Source organism: Rattus norvegicus, chromosome 8 (genome assembly GCF_021556685.1).
Source record: "Rattus norvegicus strain SHRSP/BbbUtx chromosome 8, alternate assembly SHRSP_T2T, whole genome shotgun sequence".
Lineage (NCBI taxonomy): Eukaryota > Metazoa > Chordata > Mammalia > Rodentia > Muridae > Rattus > Rattus norvegicus.
The window spans coordinates 56,787,065-56,809,755 of NC_141541.1; the positions used below are offsets into that span (position 1 = coordinate 56,787,065).

A 22,691-nucleotide genomic window follows, 5' to 3' on the forward strand; every position below is an offset into this window, starting at 1 on the left:
GTGGCTGCCTGGGGTCTGGCGATGGGATTCAGAAGAGCAGTGTCCAGTAAGGACTTTGTCAACCTAAGCCTGTTCTTCTATCTACCAACTCCACTTAAAAACAGTGTATGAGAGGACCTAGGCAGAACAGAAGTCATGGCTGAGCAAACCCACTCTTGTTTCAAGGCGAGGGACCAGCACGTGTAAGCTTTCATGTGCTACAAGCTCTCTCCAGTCATGTGTTAAGAGAGTCCTCACCAGGCCTCTGGGCCAGAATGACCCAAGTTCCCCACTCTGACTTGTGTCCAACTAACTGCTAAGCTCAGGAACACGGAGGGTAGTAAGGGAGGAGACAGACGGACCGACAGACAGATGAGAAAAGACAGGCTAAGGCAGACGGTGACAGAGACAGATGAAGACACGGGAAGGGAGACAGAAAACACGCAGCGGTGTCGAGCAGAGGCTGTGGCTGACACAGACACAGGACGGTGCCAAAGAGATGAAGTGAGACGGAAGGAGATGGGGGGGCAGAGAGAGACAAAATAAACACCTGCGGAGGGAGGGGGGAGGGAAGGGGAGGGAGGGGGGAGGGAGGGGGAGGGAGGGAAGGGAAGAGGGAGGGGGGAAGGGAGGAGGGAGGGGAGGAGGGAGGGGGGAGGGAGGGGAAGAGGGAGGGAGGGAAGAGACAGCACCGGACCCCTGCCCTGCCGGGAGCACAAGGAAGAGCAGCAGCAGCATGGTGGGCAGGGCAGGCACAGACCTGGACTCTAAACAACACTGGCCCTGCCCGACTCAAGGGCTAGGGATCAGAGGCTAGAGGAAAAGGCAGCCATGGGAGTCCACCCAGAAACACACTACTGTCAGGGGGTGTCTGTAGGAAGCCAACGAAGGCATAAGGACTCTGAGAACACAGAAACCTCACTGCGTTCAGGTCCATCCCGCAAAACCAGCCCAGCCCTGCAGCTCCTCATGAGAATCTGTTCATCCTTAGACAAAATCAAGGACTAGTAAAGGCAACCGGAACCTAGGCAGGATGGAAGAAGGGACAAGAGAAGAAAAGACTCCGAATGAACAGCAGACAGACAGATGTCCCACCCTCTCCTCTACGGCACCATTCATTCCTAATAGGAAGGTCACCACCTAGCTGTGCAAAATCACGCTGCAATGGGAAAGGGGTGTGCCACCTTCTTTGGGGATGGAGAGATCACAGAGAGAGAGAGAGAGAGAGAGAGAGAGAGAGAGAGAGAGGACAGAGATATTACATAATTCCCACTTTCTCTCTTCCACCCTTGAAGTCATGTTCTATCTGACAGGCTCCTCTCTGGGGGGGGGGGGGGGGGGAGAATGACAAATCCAATCCAAAATTCAACAGCCTGTGTTCTGTTCGGAGAGCACACAGTGTACTGTACAGCCCATAAAACTCCAAACAGCCTCCAGACACTGCTACAATCGTCCTCCATCAAAACACTTTGTCTTGCATACAAAAATAAGATACAGCGCTGAACAGAATACAAAATCAGCCCATTACAGTACAGAGAGACTGCTACTTAGCAACGAGGGGGCTCTAAAGCCTCAATGCTCTACAGGAAGCAAAATCTGTCGAGCCTGTTGGGCAAATGATAAACATTAGCAGTATTAAAAAACACAAAAGCCATGTAAGTGGATAGACATAATGTAGAAACGAATTTATAGAATAAATTGGGGTGGGGGGGGCTTGTAGGGTGTGGGATCCAGGAGAGCCGTTGGAATGAGTTCTCCAGTCCTGCTACACCGCCCTATATAGAGATGTGTGTACTGGGGGGGGTACTCGAACCCCTTCCTCACACAGGTTAGAGATGGGAGAGAACTGGTGGGAAAACACTCTTCAATACAATGACCTGCAAAGGATTTCCCCAAATTTCTCAGTTCAGTTAGCCTGAGGTGAAGCCTTGGAGGGTATATACTGAGTGACTCTAAGGTGGGCAGAAGTGTGTGGGGATGAGCATGATACCCTGCACCATCGTGTATGACACTCGCTGTTAACAAGACCCCAGACAAAAAAAAAAAAAAAAAAAAAAAAAAAACAAACAAAAAGCCCTACCCACCCAAACAACAAAACCCAAAACAGCCCATGTGGGCTGGAAAAAAAAAAAATCAGTGTATTTCATCAGGTAAAGGGGAAAAATACTCTGGCTAGGAATCAGCGGCAAGGTTTCGGATCCCAGCCAAAACAGGAGCTAAAAAGCAAAACCATATTCGCTTGCGCTCAGCTGAGGCTCTTGAGGCAGAAATGGAGAAGGGGCGGGCTGGGGGGGATGAGAAGGGGGCTACAGGGAAGGGGCCAGCATGGAAGAGGGCAGGAAAGAAATGTATTTTTCATCAGCCAGTGTATAATTTATAAACAGCATTAAACAGTTTTTGTTTTCTTTCTCCTCTCTCCCGTGTAGGGGCTTGGACCGCAGTCAAGCCTGCATTAATTTCTGCTTTGGGTACAGTGTGTTCTTGGAGACGCATCTGCAAGCGATCATAAACTCTCTGGAATGCTGGCAGAACATCCAGACCTGCCGGCAGGCCAGTGACGACACCACTCTGGGAAAAAGTTCAGGAAGCTGGCCAAACTCAGAGGAGGGAGAGGAAGAGGGAAGAGTGTGTTCAAGAGGGAGAAGGGGGGAGGCTTTCCCAGCTTGTTCCTCTCTGCCACCCCAGTGTGTGGACCTCTGAGACACCCACTGCCAACAGGAATGCTCGCTGGGTGGGCACCTCTCAAGACCCAGGAGGGAGTTAAAGAGTCCAGAGAGAGGGTTTTACCCTGATAGCAAAAAGAACGCTGGTATCCTCAGGAGAGGCGACAGGGTGAATGGAGCGCCTACAGACTCTCATGTGCCCGGCTAACTCTAAGCTGAAGGTCTTGAGAAGCCATCTTTGAACTCAAGGCAGCCTTTCTGATGATCACTGTGGGGACCCCTCATTTAGCAGTCACAGGGACTTGCCAGCTGCCCTTCTTTCCTTTCCCCTCTGTCTGTAAGAACCCTGAAGCCAAAAGCTAAGTGCTGGGAGGGAGGGAGGGAAGGAGGGGAGGAGGGAGGGAACGAACCAGGTCAACTCACTGATCTTTGCCAACTTGTATCCCCCACCTCACCCCATCACAGCAGCTTAAGAAACCCAACCTTGCTTCTGGCTCCAACTTCTCTAGCACTTTCACCTGCTCCTGGATGACTAAGGCCTCGGATAGCTCAGGCTACCCCATGCTCCGGCTGAAACGTAAAACCCATCATCAGCCCAGGCCTTCATTCCTCCACTACGCTCTGAGTCCGAAGACAAGGCTGGTCACAGGGGTGGGCTCCTCGCAAGCACGAAAGAGTGTTATTTTAACGGGCGAAGTTTAGGACATTCCACACTGCAGCCATGGCCAACGTGGACTACCTGTCATGCCTATGGAAGGGCTTTCAATATCATTGGTCCAGGTCAATCGAGAGCCAAAGCCCAGCAGCCCTTCTGAAAGAAAAGCACTGTCTGTCACTCCTGTCTCAGGAAGCTAGTGGTTTTCCAGTGCTGGGGAGTTACAAATCACTTAACCCTTCCCCTCGTCTTGTCTCTCTGTCCTGGGCCCTGCACACCTTCCTCAGTCCTCCACACACACCCTGCTCACAGACCCCACTCCAAATGGTGCCATTCATTCTCACAGCCAGGCTTTCTGTGATCTCTCGGGAGCACTGCCCGCACCGTCTATGCAGGGTCTGCATCGTCTGAAGCTCTCCTACCCATCCCTCTTGCCGCTTGGTACTCCTCTCTCAACACTTTTATAATTAACCCGATGCCTCCTGCTAGACCAAGTTCCTCAAGGGGAAGGATGCTGTGGCATCCATCACTGCTCAATGCGCCCAGCCTTACCCATAATTACTGCATATTAAGCATGCACTCGGTCCAAAAGCCAATGATACCCCCAGGACGGGGCCTGACCACCTAGACACCCAGACCCCTCCAACCAAACAGCTGTGTCCAAAACAGAGCGAGCAGTTGTAGTGTGTTTATAAAGCCAGCAGCAGTGCGTCAAGCCAAGGTGCGGCAAGCTCATGTAAGCCGAATTCGAAGATTTACACTGGGCAAGTTCAGAACCCACTGAGTCACGGCCTGTGGTCTGTCTAGCCCCACATCCCAGCTGGAAATCGCCTCTTTGTGAAAAGCAAGAGCCAAGAGCTGGGGACCTGTGCATGCTTCCTGACTAACAGCAATGGGAACAGGGCAGCGAATGAGGCTTTAGAGTCTCACCTCTGGATGTGGATGGTGGGCTGGGGGAGACTCTTCAGCTCCCTGCCACGGCCCTATACCTACTGTTTGGCAAAAACTTGAATGGAAGGCATTGCTCTTCCCTCGACAAGCCACGCCCCCAATCCTGAAGCCCTTCTGATCCCCAAAGCCACCTCTAAAGGCAGAGCTGGACCAGATCAGCCATCAGTTAAATGAGTTACGTTGGTGGTGGTCAATTTAAACTATCATCAGGTAGGTCTTATAAACACCTGGGTAGTTAAAGCATTCAAATCGGGATCAAAACTTCAATTACACCAGAACATTCACTACCACCATTAAGGGTCTTAAAAAAAAAAAAAAACCAACACAACTGAAAAAGAGAAAGTAAAGAGAGAGGGGAGGGGAGAGATCACAGCCTCTCAGAAGGGCCTCCTACAGGGCAAACTTCTAATTAAACAAATTGTCAATTTCAACACAATGAAAACTGATTTAAGAGCGTAAATTTAGGATTCTAGTCACTGCAAATAAGAGCTTGCCTTGTTGATCTCCTACAGGCTGATTTCATCTGATAGAGAAGTGAGGAGGAGAGAAAGAGGACAGGAGGGAAAGGAAAGACCCAGACAAGGTATGGCAAGCCAGACCGGAGTCCTTCCTCACAGAAATAACATCACGGAATTCAGTGCATTCTCTCCTCCAGCATAGCAGAAACTCTTGTTTTCACCCCACCCTTTCCAGATCAGAAAAAAAAAATAGTAATAATCGAGTACGATGACAAAGTTGGCTGAGCAGTCACTGTACATACTGTACCCACAAGTCTGGCTCGCAGCCAGACCTGGCTCCGTGCCAGGTCTACAATAACAAACACAGGCTGTGCTAGCCAAGAGGGGGTGGGGCGGCCAGCACCAGCAAGCCAGGGAGGAAGGGAAAGGCATGCAGTGTGGTGGAGCAGAAGAAACAACCAGAATGAGCCTGGCTAGGACAGCCTCGGAAACACTGAGGGAGCAACTAGGACCCCTGCCCAGGACAGAGTTCACTTCTCCACAGCCGGTCCTTAAAAACAAGGGAGAAGGACCCCCCCACCAAAAAAGGTTTCCCAGGCCCTGTGCACCATTTATCTTCCCAGCTCCAACCCTTTACTGTCTATAAAATGGGTCTGTGGTATAAATCCTGAGGTGGGCCTCACTGTCACTTCCTAACACAAAAACTTCAAACCAGAGAAGCCAAAAACAAAAAACAAACAAAACAAAACAAAAAACAATAAAAACCACAAAAACCCAACCTAGGCTGTCTATGCCCCCCCCCCCACCCCGGGGCTGGGGACTGAACCCAGGACCTTGCGCTTCCTAGGCAAGCACTCTACCACTGAGCCAAATCCCCAACCCCCAGGGTATGTCTCAATAACTAACTGACTAACTAACTATATAAATAAATAAATGTAGGTTCCCTTTTGTTTTGTTTTTTTTAAAGCAGGGTGTTACATAGCCCAGGCTGGCCTTGAATTCCTGAGCCCTTTGCCTCTACTTCCCTAGTGCTGGGATTCTATCTTCTAATGCGACAGAGTACGGGGGTAGTGGTTGCTAGACGACCAGGAACCCCTCAGATCCAGACCCTAACCTGAAGCAGTTTCAGGTCTCTGCAGGGGGCAGAGGACAGGAAGTGGTCTAGCCTCCCTGGCCTTTGGTGCTACTTGGACATCAAGACACACCTGTACAGGAGTGAGGGGCCTGAAGGCAAAAATCAAAGGACAAAAAATCAGACAGGAAGGTCTCAGACTCTGCAGGCTCTGAGCTGTGTAGCTGTGTGCGAGGGTGAATTAAAAACAAAATGGTAACCAAACTCTCCTTCACAAGGGCAGCGGCAGATGGGTTTCAGAGGGACCAACCACATAGTATATATAGTCAGTCTTCCATGGCCAGTACATCCATACTAAAACGGAAAACTAAAGCGTGTGAAGCATAAAGACCGTGAGACCCTGAAGTGGTGACTTAGATAGGACCAAAGTGGGTGCCCCTTTGGGGACCTGCCAGTTTGCAGCAAAGTGATGCAAACTCACTATCTTGTCAGAACTGGGGACAGCAAACCCACCTAAAAGAAAGAGTTCAGTAGCTCTCAGCACATCTCAGCCGCACACCCCAACATTGTAGACATGGGTTCCCAGCAGAGCTGGTAGCCAAGTCATACTTGCTCCTACTGCCTGGAAGAGAGCTAGGAGGTCTAGTGTGTCCCCCTTCCATCAAGCCCCTCAGACATGAAAGGATTTCTGCTGCAGGTGAGGCCAGACAGGACCTTAGAGTCCTCAGGTTGCTCATCAAATGCCTAGGCTGTACTCATTAGCTCATTTAAGCATTTGCTGATGCCAGGCAATGTGTTAGACTTAACACTGGCCTGATCCTGTGCCCTGGCAGTTTACTGTCTGTTAAGGAGACACTGTGAGCATGGCGGCATAAAGGTTGTGTGAGCCTTACAAGTTAAGTTCTCAGGGTTCGACTTAAACATCCCTGCTTTACAAACAGGGAGGCTGAGGCTCAGAAAGACCAAGCTGCCTCATCAGGAAGTAGGTACCCAAGTTTCTTCCACTGTATTGTCCTGCCTCTCAAGAGGGGAGGAGTTAAGGCAAGGCCAGAAATAACAGTAACACACGGAAGAAAGACTGTGCTTAAAGCATCAGCTACAGGAATGGGTGTCAGAGGAGGGCATGGTTACCTCTGATTGAAAATGGGGAAATGGCTAAGGTGGTCTTGTTTTTGAAAAGGGTCTGGGAAAACCTGGAAAGGTGGGAGAAGGGTTCTGCCACGCAGGCAGGAGGAGACAAACAGAACCAAAGCACTCGGTAAGCGCTGAGTCGGTGAAGCCACGTGAGCAAGCTAGGCAGCAAAGTTACAGTGGGGTACCGCAAGGCTGCCGATGAGAACTTACACCATCGTCCACACAACTGATTGGAGGAAGAATAGTACACAGACAGCCCACCAGGCTGGAAGCATCTGAAGTGAGATGAGGAGGCATGCCTCGGGGTGACAGCTTCAGAGGTAGGAGAACAGGGAAGGAAGTCTAGGTAGTCACCGTCCCATCGATGTCTGAATCACCACTGCAGACCAGGGGGCATGGAGATGTGTAGTACTCATGTCTAAAGCCTTTCATCTAATCCTCAAACCAGAAAAATCACCTCTATATAGAGGCAACACCTCATTTGCACTGACAGATAGAGAGACGGGCTCAATTTGCCCACAGTCTCACGGTTAGTGTCAACTTAGTGTCAAGCGAGGGGGGCTTGAATCACATGTTAAAATCCCAGAGGACATGTTGCTCGAGGCAATATGAAAGGCTGAAGCAGGGGCAGTTATCAGAGGTCACCTACGTAAAGAGAGCAAGACCAAAGAAGACAGACTGCCTCTCTCCTAAAACACCAGTGCAAAGTTTAAAGATGAAGCTACTAGAAGGAGAAGGCCTGAGAGGGGAATCACTGGTGCCACAGAAGGTAGGCTGCACCCTCGGCTAAAAGCCTGCAGCATCAGGACTACAGGATCCTTCCCTGTACCCAGAACACCAGGCACACAGGATGTCAAGGGCTTCTCTCTCTTTACACAGCTTTGGGGCAGAACAGCTTTGCCCAAACATGAGCAAAATTACTGGCAGCCATATAGTCAACCCCACTAGAATTGGATAAAATTAACTTGCAAAAGACAGCACGCTACAACTAGCTTTGAGTTCCAACCTTTCTATATCTATTTAATTAAAGGCTCTTGTATAATTTGAACCCAATAGTCAGATTCATTAGACAGCGAGAACCTAATTCCACAACTGTTTCTGCTAATGAAACTGCAGTCTACTTCAGGAGGTAGATCGCAGGCACAGGGCATGGGTCCCAGTGACGGCCTGGGAACCCCAGGGGAGAGCACACAGCTAGGTTCCTCCGGTGGGCACGCTCTCAGGGTGGCTTCTCTGTTCCATGGAACTGAAAGGAGGATACGAGGGACATGGTGGACCAAAACCCCGGTTGGCAGTGAAGACAACCAGATCAGGGCCAGCTCTGAGTTGAGGGTGAAAATGGCAGGAGGTGGCTGTTTGTACCAATGTGGGGCCGCTGAAGGAGCCCTCACCTACCTGAATGAGCCAGTAAATGCATTCTCAGTCGCAAACTATCCAGGAACCGTTTTCCACAGAGTTCGCATCCGTATGTCTTCATCCCACTGTGCAGCTTCCTGTGGGGAAAGGGAGAAGACAGGTTGACACTGACTGGACAGAGGACAGCCCATCCCCCCACACACCGACAGACTTTCAGAGCAATCCCCAGGGGGAACAGGAGGAGGTGGTGAGGGGTGGGAGGGACTGGTAAGTCTCATCCCATTCCTGATTCTGGGACAGTCCCATGTGTCCAGTGTCCGTGGATTGCTGTATACATTCCTAAAAGTGCAGGGCACTCCTCATTGCTTTAACACTGGTACTCAGACTCGGATCTGAGTGCAGAAGAAAAAAGGTTTCAGCATCTGGGGCAGCCAAACAGAGGGCTCACTGTCAAACTAGTACATATCATGAATGAAGCCCTTCTGGCCTTTGTTTACCTCCAGGCAGCACTAACTCATGCCCTCTCCCACCCCTCACTGGGCTGTGCCAGACTCAAGCTCCTGCCATCTGCTAGACTCGGAAGGCTGCACTGATGTCATCTTTCTCCCCATCTCCAAAGCCCAGGGCTGGGTCTTTCCAAATGAGTCTAAGAAGGAACAGATTCTATGAGCAAGTACACTTCTCTCTCAGTAGCTAGATGCTCTTCGAGTAGCCGTGACCTACCTCCAACCCCCTCCCCCGACAGAAGAACTGCAAAAACATCAGATAACTTCAATCTAGAACAAGGTCCTTTATCCTACCACGGTTCTTCCATACGTGTCATCTCGTTACCATCGTTAAGATCCTATGAAGTGGCATGTCATTACCATGGCAACAACTGGTCCAAAGCTCTGGGACAATGCTACCTTTTATCCTAAGTCCCTGCTGGGCTGTTTCTGCTTAGACCTTTTACCATGGAGCTGGTCATTTTCAAGGAACCGAGTGAGTGGACCAGCAAGTAGGGAGCTGAGCGGGGGGGGGGGGGGGGGGGGGGGGGAGGTAGGGGCTCTCTGAGCTACTTATGTGAGCTGGCCCCAAATGCTGACTCTCCTATGACTCTCCTATCCTCAAGCCCCAGTGGGCACTGCTTGATCCAGGATCCACCTACAACACCTACCCCAATCTGTTCCTTCCCTGTCACTAAGGAGGAGGGCAGAGAGGGGCAGACAGAGACAGGATCCGAGGGCAGTGGGGCAGGTGGGAGACACAGGGGCTCTCTGGGAGCCTAGATTATTGCTGGACAGAATGACGGTTTGCTATAAAACCATGGTGGGCTGCCAAGCTGGTACTGGCTACATGAGAAAACCGGACGATAGTACGTACTCGAAGTAGCAGTGCCAACATCACAAATGACACCCAACCACACACTGCTACCAACTTACAGATCCCAGCACTATGCCAAAACCATTCAGTGCCTCCCCGCCCCCCAAGGGGTGCCTCTGTAGCATGCCGAGCATGGCGCGCCAAGCAACGGGCCACCATAGCATGAGGACAGCACCCGACGCCATGTGTACAGCTTCCCGATAGGGATCACAGGCCGTTCTTTGCAGAACTCTTTCTCAATCACATTGTTCTGTTTGCTGCCTTCCTCTTCCCCCTTGCCAAAGACAAATGATTTCTCAAGCACAAACACATAAACACACACGGTCTCCCACAACACTCTAGGGCGCTCCACCCATCCCCCATGCGTTATCTCACTCTTGGCTGTGGCTGATCTATCCAAATTGAGAAAGAGTACAGAACATTTTAACTGAACATTCTTTACTCTGATTATATTTCACAATGTCAGGGCACTGGGGCATGTCCGAATAGTGTTTGGGGCAAAGTGTGTTTTTAAATAGGTACCCAGGCATCATACACACACACACACACACACACACACACACACACACACACACACACACACACACACCCCACAGCGGGGGTGGGGGTGCAAAGTGGGGTGCACTCCTGTCCCTTGCCTGGGCATGATAAGTATTTGCCTTTCGAAGAGATATCTACAGAACACAAAGACTCTCTGAGGGTGGTTTCCCAGGTGCTTTCCTGAAGGTTGATTAGGAATGGGGTCCAGCTGATTTTCACCCTTTTAATCATTTAGGATTTGTTAAGCTTCCGGGGTGGGGGAGGCATCCCTGGGAGCATAGGAGAGCCCATATGGATTTGTTTTTCCAAAGGACTGTGGATGGTCAGTCTTCAGGTCTGAGGAGTACCCCCGCCAGCCTACACTCAATTCCTCCTCCAGAGTTACAGATCAAGTCTCTTACCCGGATAAACACTCTTAAGTAACCGCATTGCCTTTTTCCCTGGTTAGGAGATTTGCTCAGCAATTGCTGAAAGTGGCTTTTCTTCCAGTTGCCAGCCAGACTGGCTCTGTGTGAAAGGTGACAGATTCCAGCCTGTTTCCTGCACAGGTATTTCAGTGGCACCAAGAGGAAGGCCAAGCACACAGATATGCAACCCAGACTCTCACCCTGACCCAGCCCTGGCTGGTTTAAAGACCTTGACCAACTCATGTCGTCATAACCACTTGAATTATATTTTACATTTTTGAGAGGGGATGTCTTTATGAAGGAATGATGGGCCTGAAACTTGATCTATAAAGCAGGCTGGCCTTGAGCTCTCAAAGATCTGCCTGCCTCTGTTTCTCAAGAGCTGGGTTTCTCAAGTACAAAAGTGTGTACTACCACAGACAGCTATCAAATTTGTTCTCACTTGTAAGATAATCTATCTTAGTAACTAAAATTGTAGGTGAAGATAAGTTTAATTATTCAGAAGTCTCAACCATATCCTTTTTGACTTGGGCTCCAAGGAGTTCCTGAAAGGGACACTTATTTTCCTGGACCACAGACCTGCTTGCTGCTGCCTATTGTAACATACTATGAGGCCCAGGTCATAAGCTATGATACAGCAAACCAAAACTCTAGAACCAGCCCAGCAATCCGTTAGCTTTAAACCCTTCTAATCCAGAAGGCCTTTTATTTTCTCTTTCTCTCAGCAAAAGAACCTTCTACAAGTTATCGGGAGCCTTTCCTCTGAACTGTTTCAGTAACCGTGAGTCTTCTAGTCTTCAATGGCATGTGTGTTCTGTCTTACCCAATTCTCAGGGGGAGCACACTGTCCTGAAACTGACCTACTAACTCAGTGCCCCACACAGGTTCCCAGAGACCCAGCATGGCAGCCGTGCGAGTCCACATGTAGCAAGGACAAAGGTCATGCTTCGTTGGCAGGGAGAGCCTGACAAAGCAGACAAAGTTGAAGACAGGAAGAGGGGACAACCTCATGGGCCTGCCTGGGACATCAACAGAGCCCTGAACGAGTTTGCTCATTTTAGAAAATTTACTGTCTACACAAGCAAGGAAGAAGATCTCTCAATTCCAAGAAAGCATAAGTGGCAGAGAGGAAATGAGTACATTCTACAGACCCAGCAAGCAGCAGACTCTGGCACAGTCTTCAGAGGAGCCCCTGCAGAAACACAATCCCACCTAAAGCAAAATAACACCTTTGTGCTAGGCTACCTCTCTTTACCCACTGTCACTACATTCTGCATAGATTTAGACCGAAATGCTAATCTCACCTTCTTCCCAGCTCAACATCTCCCCAGGTCTGGCCTGTCTTTTCACAAGGCACTGCCTCCCTTGATGATGGGATTCCCACACGTGTTCTCCAGGAGGAAGCCAGACTGATGGCCGCCATTTTGAAAGTCATCTGACTCTAGAGTGGGTCCATCCAACTCAGACAAAACGTGACCTGACTTCACGCGCTGCGCAGGGAACAGAAGTTCACTCATACCCAAGAAGATAAAGAAGTTAACCTGACCGTTTCTACCTATTTCCCCAAGAAAGAGAATCACTATGTGGAACTTTATCTTAACAAATCTGAACCTTTGAGCAACACAAGAGAAGGACTCATTTTCTCTCACCACTCTCTCCCTTGCAGCAGCTCTCGCTAATAAAACCATTCTGGCCACGGTGTCACTGGGACATGTCTGTGCTCACTGAATCTTCGAATCACGAAGATCCTATCTGTTTTCAACTACTGATGTTCAATAACAGATGCTATGCCTACCTTGCCTTTGCTTCCTAAGACCCATTTTAAAGGCACTGTCCAAGGTCAAAGAAGCCCCTCTAGGAAAACCAGGTATAGGTATATTCTGTTTGTCCTAGAAATAATCTGAATACAACAGCTACATAGGCAGCCTCCATTCCAGAACCAGACCTTATCTCGTGTCTCCAGACATCCACACAAGGAAGGCCTATGGTAGTTTTCTGGAATGATAAACATTGAGCTTCAGACCAACCTCATGAATCCAGAATAGGCTTCCATCAACCCAGCTCAAAAGGGACAGCATAAGAACATGCGTGTTATCAAGGAGTGACCTGCCCTGTCTTCCCTACCTCAGTCCCCAGAGACAGCTGGCCCTAATCTTAGAGAGCCCTGCATGCTTGCCCTCTCCAGGAGTAGTCCACTTCAGGATGAGGAGGGGCTTCACGGCATCATCAAGAAAAAGACAAAAAAATAAACAAATGAAAAAAGAAAAACTAGAGGCTCTGGCTTCTGGATTGGGGGGATGAGGGAGCTCGAGGCCTTATTCCTTCTTGTGTTTTGTATAGGGATAAAGGGCAAAGATGGGACTTACCCACAAGCAAGAAAGGTTAAGAGAAAAGCTCTCAGTTCCACTAGCCCAGGGACTTCACTCCCTCACTCTGCTAAGAGGAAGCTGAAATAGTGTGACCCGTGAGTTTGGGGGGAGAAGAGATCAGAACAGGGAACCATGCCATTAGGGAACTAGGACAGGCCACTGGAAGAGAATGTACAACCAGACACTGGACAATGTTTTACCCATTCTCAGTTAACTAATATATCTTCTGAACTAAAGCTCAGACCAGGCCAATAAGGCCTTCAATTCACTCAGGGCCTGCCCAGAGACTGAACTGCTTATGACAGCCCCTTGACACTGGCAATTTTGCTCTGTTTGCTTTGGTGGACTAAAAACCTTGAGCATGTACCCTCTTTAGGTGTTTTCATTGTGATGCAGGATCTCCCTAGGTTACCACGCTGCCTTAAACTCTCCCTGTCTTCCTATGGTCTCAGCCTCCGGGGCAGAGAGGGTGACAGGTCTGCAACCCAGAACCCCAGCTAGGGCCTTCTAATCTCACAGCCATGTGTTCTAGTTTTATTTTGGTTACTCTGGTGAAAAAGCATATTAGTGGGAGAACGTAGTTTATATCTGCTCACAATTCCAGGTTCAAGTCCATCATAGCAGAGAAGTCACGGCATGAGGAGCTAGAAGCAGCTGGTCATATCTACAGACACGCACACCGGCCAACCCAATGGAGACAATCCCCCATGGAGACTTTCTTCCCAGGGGATTCTGGGTTATGTCAAGTTGACAGGATTTGACCCATTTGGTGATTCTAAGACAGCCTCAAGAAGTATATATGAATGACATCCAGACCCAGGTCTAAACTCGTCCTCAAAAGCCTGAAGCCCATGTGAGCAACAACCCTCTCAAAGGCCCTCTACTTACAGAGGGAAGCTAGCCCCATGCAAACCTGCTGGGCCTCTCTGTCAACAAACACTGACTCCCAGCCAACCTCTCCCTGTGGGGACAACATGAACTAGGCCAAAGCTTCCAGTACCAAAAGAAATAGGCTCCCAGAATGGCTGTAAAACCTGGCTGGGCTCACTCACCTTTCTAAACAGTAGCTAAACTGAGAGAGGAAAAAGACTTCAATCTTGGGCCTTTTCACTTTCCTTTAGACTGTCGTGGATTTTTTTTTTTAAAGTCCCAAGTCTGAGGCTCACAGACCCTTATTTCGCATGACAGGTCAAAGGTCAACCAGCCAACAGTATTCTGAGGAAGTGCTGGCACAAAGATGAGCCCATCAGAAATGTCCTCTCCAAAGCCAACTGCCAGGGAAACGGTGGTTATCTATACCACCCAGCCCAGCCTCCTGCATTTTCTGCAGGTTTGGTGCCTGTCCACTTCCTTGGTTTGTTTTTGTTTTTGACACAAGGTTTGGGTCTACTTATGTGATCCCTGACTCACCTTGACCTCACTCTAGCTCAGGTTGGCTTCACACTCATGATCCCCCTGCCTCAGCCTCTTGAATGCTGAGATTACAGCATGCACCAGCATGTCAGTCTTCTGCATGGATCTTCATGGGAAAGGAACCCTTCCAACAGTAAGCACTACCACAGACCTGCACCCTAAACCAAAGCAAGCTTTGCACGGGGCCCAAGGACACTTGATGAATGTTCCCTACCTTCTAAGGGTGACATTAGATCTTCCCAGAGAATGTTTCTTAATGTCACCAGCTGTGTCATATTCCAGGCGGGGTCATTAGTCATTCCCGGTGCCACTGTGCTATATACATCACTCAAGACTAAGCTGTTTCTATGTTCCTCAGAACTCCAAGCTTAAGGACAAGAATCATGGTTCCATCTCCGCCTTCAACGCAGACTCAAGCAGACGGTGACACGGGATTTCTATCGAGGTGGTCTCTAGCTGCTCTAAGACAGAGGGAGACACCTGGCCACTGCCCTGCAGTCCCGTGCACCTGTCTGGCATTGGAGAACATGCTTGAGCCGGGGTGGGGGTAGGGCGGGGAGAAAGGACAGTTCCAGCCTCAGCAAGGCATGGGTCCCTTTCATTTCCTCCAAACAGAAGGGAAATTATCCTTTCAACCGCTTCTTTTTAAAAATGTGGAGATTAGATAGTCATTTGACAAGCTTCACATGCATAGCTGGTATTACTACAAATTATCCTTCTAGCAATATAGTTCGTGGCTCTCTGACTAGTCAATATTAATAAACATTACCCAATGCTTTTACAACACAATTTATTTTTTAATACAGATCTTTATGTATGCCATAAAGTAAATATACTAATAAAAGCCAAGGATTTCAAAGAAGCGATTTTAAAAACAACCGAGAACTAGCAGTACTGGTTAACACTTTCCCTGCTGCAGGTTTCCTAGGGATGCAGGCTCGCAGAGGATGCGAGACGAGGGGCCATTCTGGTTGATTTGGAGTCTCTGTGAGGGAAGGAGAAGGAACACCAAGGAGCCATGCCTTCTCAAGAGTCATCTAGCTAGAAGGTATGTGCTGACCAGGCATATGCATCAACTGAGCAGGACATGCGGTTTTCCCTCCAGGTATCCGAGCAGACAACAGACACTCTTTGTCAAACCTCTTGTCTCTCCAGCCTTCGCCTTTCCATCTTTGCAGCCAAAACAAGACAAGATCAAGATGATCTCTTGGGTTCTTGCTAGTCAGCTCCACAAACTGCAAGGTGGTGGGGCCGACACAGGCGACACTGGCTGTACTCTACCCCCCATTCATGAAGGGTCCGCATCACATGCAAAGGGTTTCATTATGCAATGTATAATGCCTCCCCCCCATTAAACGACGGAAACAAACCAAAAAGGGAATTTGAAGAGAAAATGTGGGAGATGGAGACACCTGCCTTCCCCCTATACACATATCCACCCACTTCAGTACAAGGATAACGCTGCCTGTTGCCCAAAAGAGAAATCTCTTCTCCATCCCTTTTATGGGCTCCCAGAATGAAAGCCATTCATACATCACTGACTCCTATCTGGCCGACTACTGAGGGGATGGGAGAGTCCTATGCTTCAAAAAGCATCAGAGAACCTGGAGAGATGGTTCTGTAGGTAAAGACCTCCAGCTCCTACATGAAAGAGGTGTGAGGTCTCGTATGTCTGTGAGCCTAGTACTGGGAAGGTGGGAAAGATGGGTGGATCCTTCGCTATTGCTAGCTAGCTGACCTACGCAGTTATGAGCTCTGCATTCAGTGAGACTCTGTTTTAAAAGATAAGGTGGAAGGCAGGTGGTGATAGTCTTTGCCTTTAATCTCAGTAGTTGGGAGATAGAAGCAGGTGGATCTCTGTGAGTTCAAGGACAACCTGAGAGACACAGGAAGTTCCAGTCAGTCAAGGCTGTATATAATGAAAGTCTGTCTCAAGAAAACTGAAGGAAAAGAGAGGGAAATTGAAAGGAAGGGCGGTATAGGAAATGGCATGTAACATGCTAATCTATCTCCCTGAGGAAGTATTCTAAGATGGTCCCTGAGGGCCTCTGAGCATTGGGTGGCCTGGGCTCCTGGCTGTTATATAACCTACACTTGTTTTAAAATATTGAGTTCTCCCAAGTCATTTATTTGAAATATCTCGATCAACAAATTTCACCAAGAACAAAAGTTTTTCATTTGGGCTCTGGGCTCTGGGCTGATGGTATCGCGCACAATCACATACAGTCTCTTTCAACAAGGTCTTAGCATGCTTATCTGTGAAGTTGCTGGTAGCCAAATATGACTGAAATGTTCTATTTATGCTCACTGGATTAAGGAGATGTTGCAACACTGCACAAAAACCTGGCAGATGTAAGCAAGGTATTACAGCCAAGGCAGTTAAGATCTGACGGCAGGAATCAATACACACGTTTGTAGTTTTTCTTTTAACAAAGAAGAAAAGTTGTGTGTGTGTGTTTTTTTTTAAAAAAAAAAGAAAAGAAAAAGAAAATGAGAGAAGAGAAAAATAGTAAAAAGCTTCAAGATTTATCGCGTGCCTGAGCTTCTTCCAAACCCAAAACAGGGTACCGTGGTGCATACTAGATGGTGTCAGCCCAGGAGAAACAAAAATAAATCCAAAGCATTCTCTCCAGTTCCTCAGGGCCCTATAAGGGAATCAGGCTACGGTTATGGATGTGCCGGGCTTGATGTTTTTTAAATCTTTCTCTCTGTCTCCCATACAAGGTTTTTCTCCAGCACAAATAGCCAGTTCCTATGAAAACAGCTTTCAAAACTCTACACTCTTTGGTGATCTCCCAGTGTTGCCTGGGTGTGGGAGATGTCTTTGCCTCTTGGTTATCAGGAATTGTTTCTTGGGTTTCCACTTCAGCCAGGGGACCAGGATGCTGCCGGTGAATCCCAGGTACCCATCTGCAAAGTCGGACCATTGTGGAGAATAACGGGGCCTCTGAAAGCCCCTGCAAGCCCATGCCTTCGGAATTAAACCACTCTGAAAACCCCTTTAATCTATATTGCCTCGTCCTTCCCGCTTACTACACTGAAAATTAAATTACTTTTCTATGAGGATTCTGAGCTGGAGAGCCAGGCTCTCTACCTCAGTTGTGAACATCAGAGATGAGCCGGGCAGATTATCTCTATGGACATCAAATCACATTCAAATCACAGTGGGGAAATTATTGTCATTTTAATGAAGGAGGGGGAGGCAGAATTTTTTTCCTTTTTTTTTTTTTTTTTTTTTTTGGTTTTGAGAGAGATTGAGATTTGTCAGCTTTGAGCAGATTGTTGCTTAAAAAAAACAAAACAAACAAACAAACAAAAAGAAAACCTACCAGGTCCCCCAAACCTCAGTTTCTTCTAGAACAATGAGGAAAAAAAAAAACTTGAATTCTAGAACTCCAGAGGCAGGGGATGTCTTGACTTTGAGGCCAGCCTGGTCTACATAGAGTTGTAAGTCAGCCAGGACTGCTCACAGTGAGAACCAGTTGGAAGACAGACAGACAGACAGACAGACAGACACACACACACACAGACAGACACACAGATACACAGACACATACACACACACAGGGAAGAGGGGAAGAAAGATAAGGAGCAAGGAGGGAGGGAGAGAGGGAGGAAGAGAGGGGGAGGGGAAGTGCCCACAATCAAGTCATCAAGTCACCTCAGGTTATTTAATCCCAAAGGGAGAGTGCACCTTATTTCACACTGAAGGGGCTTCCTGAAAACCAGCAACCAGAAAAGACACACTGGATTAGACTCCCCCACCTGAGCTACAGAGAAGCACAAGGAAGCCTCAAGGCAAAGAGGTAGAACAATGGGCTCCAGACTCTACTCCCAGGATCATCTCACACAGGCTTCAGGATGCACCACAGGGAAACCATGTTGGTCCTTTCCCTACCAATGTCCACAGTGTGTCTGCTACGCACCCGTGTGCCAGCTCCCACAAAAGCCGGACTGTGCCAGAGCCACAGCCTGCCGGGGTTCTATCTATACCAGCAGTGCTCTGCAGCTAACTGCACTTTCTTCGTCTCCTTCCAGGGTCTAACACTCCCTGCAGGCACACAATGGGCAGTAGCTGTTCTTTATCTCACCAAGACTGTAAGCCTTGTCAAGGCAGAAGCTATCTGGTGCGCTGTCAGAACCTGGCAGGGATCCTGGGACGCAGTCAGTGGGTATTTCTAAACAGAATTTTATTGAGATATTATCCACATACCCTACAATTTACCCTTTTAAAGTCTACTGTTGAGAGGGCGTGCCTTTAGTATGTTCACAGACGTATGCTCCAATCACTGATATCTAATTCTAGAATGTTTTCCCTACACTAACAATGCTTGCCCTCCCCTCTTCTGTTCAAGCCCAGCCTCTAGCTACACCTACCTTCCTCTCTGAACTCGCCCATCGTGAACATGTCCCTGATGTGAAAGCCATTACAAGATGGACCCCTTTAGATCTCACCTCTCTCACAGGACACACTTGTTCGAGTTTCTTCCAGAGTAGACTTATGTAGGCTACCTCCTTCTCCCCTAGAGTAGAATAACATGCCCTTGTATGTACACACAACGCCCTGTGTGTCCCTTCACCAGACGACGGGTAGGCAGCTGTTTCAGCCTTGTGAATGTCACACACACTGCCATGAGCACCAGCGTTGAAGCTTTAACCTGTCCTCAACCCGTTTCGCCTCTGTCGGGTATGTATCTAAAGATGGATTGGTGGCGGTCATCACGCATCCTCCACGTTTACCACATTGAGGAGCCAGTCAACATATCCATCAGCAAGGTTCACGGCTTCCAACTGCACAACACGGCTTTAGATGAAATGAACAGAGATTCCCTCTGCCATGTAGGCAGGTGTAAAGGGATGAAGCCCCGTGCCCCCCTGGCATGCTAGCTCATTACATGCACAGAGGACAGGCTACGCTCGGGCTCAGCAGGAACCCCGAAGAGTCACTCTAATTTTTTTATAAAGGTTTTTAAGATTTTTATTTATGCATATGAGCATTTGCCTACATGTATGTATGTATGAGCATGATGTGTGCACCTGGTGCCCACGGAGGTGACAAAAGAGTGGTTGAAGCTCCTGAAACTGGAGTTATAAATGGTTGGGAGCTGCCATGTGGGTGCTGGGACCTGAACGTGGGTCTTCTGCACGATCAGCAAGTACTCTTTAGAGTTGAACCATCTCTCCAGCCCCTGAAAGAGTCCTTTTAAAAAAAAGCAGCAAATAGGAAAACGAATGAAGACAAGGAAAGGAAACGCCACACGGCGCAAACCGAGTGCCACCGTCACGTGTATTATTTCAAACCTGTCCCCGAATCTCAAGTCCAGACTCAATAATGTAACGATGCCATTCCTTAAAGAGATTTAGCTGAAAAATCGGAAAGGGGTCCTGGCTCAAGTGTGAGCGACTTTGATTTGGTCAACAGTGGGCTGTGTGATTTCACAGCCCTGCTGTCTCAGCTGGGAGGTCTGAAAGCAGACTTAATGCTTAAAAATGAAAATGGGTGGTGTTGACGGTGGAACTCCGCAGCTGGGCGTTTTGCTCAGCACACATAAGGCCCTGCATTCAACCTTGGCATCACGGCCTACGTGCATGCACAGACAGATATCCCCAAAAACATACAAACGAAACCAACAAAATACCCGGCAAATTCTAAGAGAGGGGCCCACAGAGTTGGCAGCTGGGCAAGCCACAAGTAAAGTTTGCCCTCTCTGCCTGAGCTTGCCTCAGGGGGCAGAGCATCCTGAAGCAGGAGGTTCAGGGAAGCTCTGTGAATGGGTCCTAAACTTCTTGCCCCCTTCTTCTCTGTGCGGAAGGCGGCAGCACGTTCCCTTTCTGCACCGATTCCTTACAAAGAACAAACAAACAAAGGCAGGGAGCAAGCAAGGCCCTTTGCAAGCTGCAGGTAATTAAAACAGCCTGTAAATGCCCCACCAGAAAGCACTTCAAAGAGCCAGTAATTCCAGCAATGGCCAGTCAAGACTGTGTGGTGTAAAAATTATGAGTTTTCCCAACGGGGAGCTTTGTGTGAAAAGGACAGGAGTTGGTGGCAAAGGGGTGGGGGGTGAGCCACACAGAGGGGGGTTTACAATTGGTGTCCATATTCAGGGTGCACAAGACTGTATACATGTGAGGCGCACATATGAGCCAGAGAATGAACACTCTGTGTGTGTGTGTGTGTGTGTGTGTGTGTGTGTGTGTGTGTGTGTGTGTGTGTGTGTAATACACACAGAGAGAGAATGAGGGAGAGTGAGAACATTTATCAGCGTTTGAGATGGTCCGAGTATGTGGACAGAGATAAAAGGAAAAATAAAATAAAGGCAACAAATACGCATCCTCTTCCCCGCTGGGCCTCGTTTTCCTGAGAAGTACCAGGCAGCTCACATGCTCCTCTGCCTCCTGACAAGCTCATACGCCATGCATAAAACCCAGACAGAACTAGGGCCCAAGGAGCAGCTGTGGCCCAAGCCACAGAGCCCTGCTGCAGCTCCCTGGATCTGCCTGCTTTCGTTCTCAGCATGGTGCACACCAGCCCACAAGTGACTGCATGTTGTTATCTTGAAACTGGGGATAAAGAAGGGAGATAGATTTTTAACCTTGACTGACACCATTCACTATGTCATCCAGTCCTGCCTACTGCCTGCCCTGGTAACTCTGTGCTAAGATGCTGTGGCGACAGGGTTCAGGGCTCTGCTTTTTATAACATATGACAGATCTGAGGACGTGGCTCAGTAGCAGAGCAAGGCCCTCGGTTCAATTCGTAGCATTGCAATAACAACAACAACAACAACAATAATATGTATAATAATATATATATTACACAATACACAAAACCCAGCGATTGTATGTCAATAGTCACCTGTATGCCAACAAAATATCATATATTAACAAAATAGAGAGCCATTGGACGTGGTGGCACATAACCCTTAATCCTAGCACTTTGGAGGGTAAAGGAAGGTGACATTCTGAGTTCAAAGCCAGCCTTGTTTGCACATTAAGTTCCAGGCCAGCCAGCGATATACAGTGAGACCTTGTCTCAACAAACAAACAGATAAATAAAGTCCTACCATGGTAGTGTAATTCCCAAGACCTCGTGTCTCCCCAGGAGGGACCTCATGCTCTCAAAGGGCCACATGGGCTAGTATCATCTTTCCTAGTGCCTCCCTGCCTAAAACCACAGCCCTTGCCTTGGCCTGCATGTCTTTGGTTACACAAGAGGCAATGGTGAGCCTCCACTTGCTGTCTTCTCTCTCTTTCCTCCTAGATGGGTAACCAGAGGACAGCTTGCCTTATTTATCTGAATTCTCAAGTCCAACAAAGGGCACGGGAATAATGGCTACCTCGAAGACACGTTGTTGAGTGGATGGCTCAGTGATTGGTGGGTATTGATCACACGGTGGATAATAAATCAATCAGGACCTGGTTGGGGTACAATGCCCACCAGCTCCTTCACTGCCACCAGTCGCCAATTAAATATTCACCCAGTCCACGGGAACCTGGAGCTTGAAGAGAGCATTTGGGAGAAAGGCTAACGCTGCTCACCAACCTAGCAAAGAGCCCAACCCCAGCTGGTGGCTTTATTTCCCCATAAACAAAATCCCTGCCTGCCTCCCTCCAAGCCCCACTCGCTAACTCCTCCCTGACAGTGCTGGCTTTAAGCCCACCCATAAAAATGTCCTTCACTATTTTTATTTAATGAGCTTTCATTTTTCTCCCCCCCCCTTTTTGTAAATGAGAAAGGAAAGCCTACCTCCTAATGGGGATGGGAGAGGAAGCAAAGTGGAATCTCTTAAATGGACCATAACTTCACAAAATGCTTTCCTTCACCATTGCCCACACCAGCCCCTCCCCCTCCCCACGTCTCTTCGCCCCCTCCACCCCCACTGCCCCTGCATCCCCCCCCCCCGCCTCTCTCTCTCTCTCTCTCTCTCTCTCTCTCTCTCTCTCTCCATTCAAAACAAGATGCATGGATTTTGGACATTTGATTACTTTTAAGTATATATTTTTCCCTCAAATAGACGGAATACAATGGTTAGGAAATGTGACAGAAAACTATTCTGAGCCATTTATTGCCTTAATACCCACCTTTGTCCAACAGGCAGTTTTGACAACAGCGATAAATTCCAAATTTATGTCAACAGAGCATATGTTGAACACCTCATTTCTGAGCTAAAGCGGCATGCTGCCCTATAAATCACCGTTCTGTTTGAAATGAAAGTAGATTACAGGCCTGTGTTATTGAGCAGTTAGAGCGATAGTCATATAAATCAGAACTTTTAACTCTAGGCAATCCGTTGTGCAATTAACTAAAGGGTACTTTGTCATTTCAAGGCTT

General features: G+C 48.5%; 1 protein-coding gene across 3 annotated transcripts in view; it reads right to left on the reverse strand.

Moving 5' to 3' along the window:
• The window catches only part of Zbtb16 (zinc finger and BTB domain containing 16), a 187,770-nt gene that overhangs the window by 86,156 nt on the left and 78,923 nt on the right, over nt 1-22,691 (reverse strand). For all 3 annotated transcript variants that reach the window (XM_087562577.1, XM_087562578.1, NM_001013181.1), the window contains 1 exon segment: nt 8,308-8,405. In XM_087562577.1, coding sequence (XP_087418703.1) covers nt 8,308-8,405 — 98 coding nt within the window.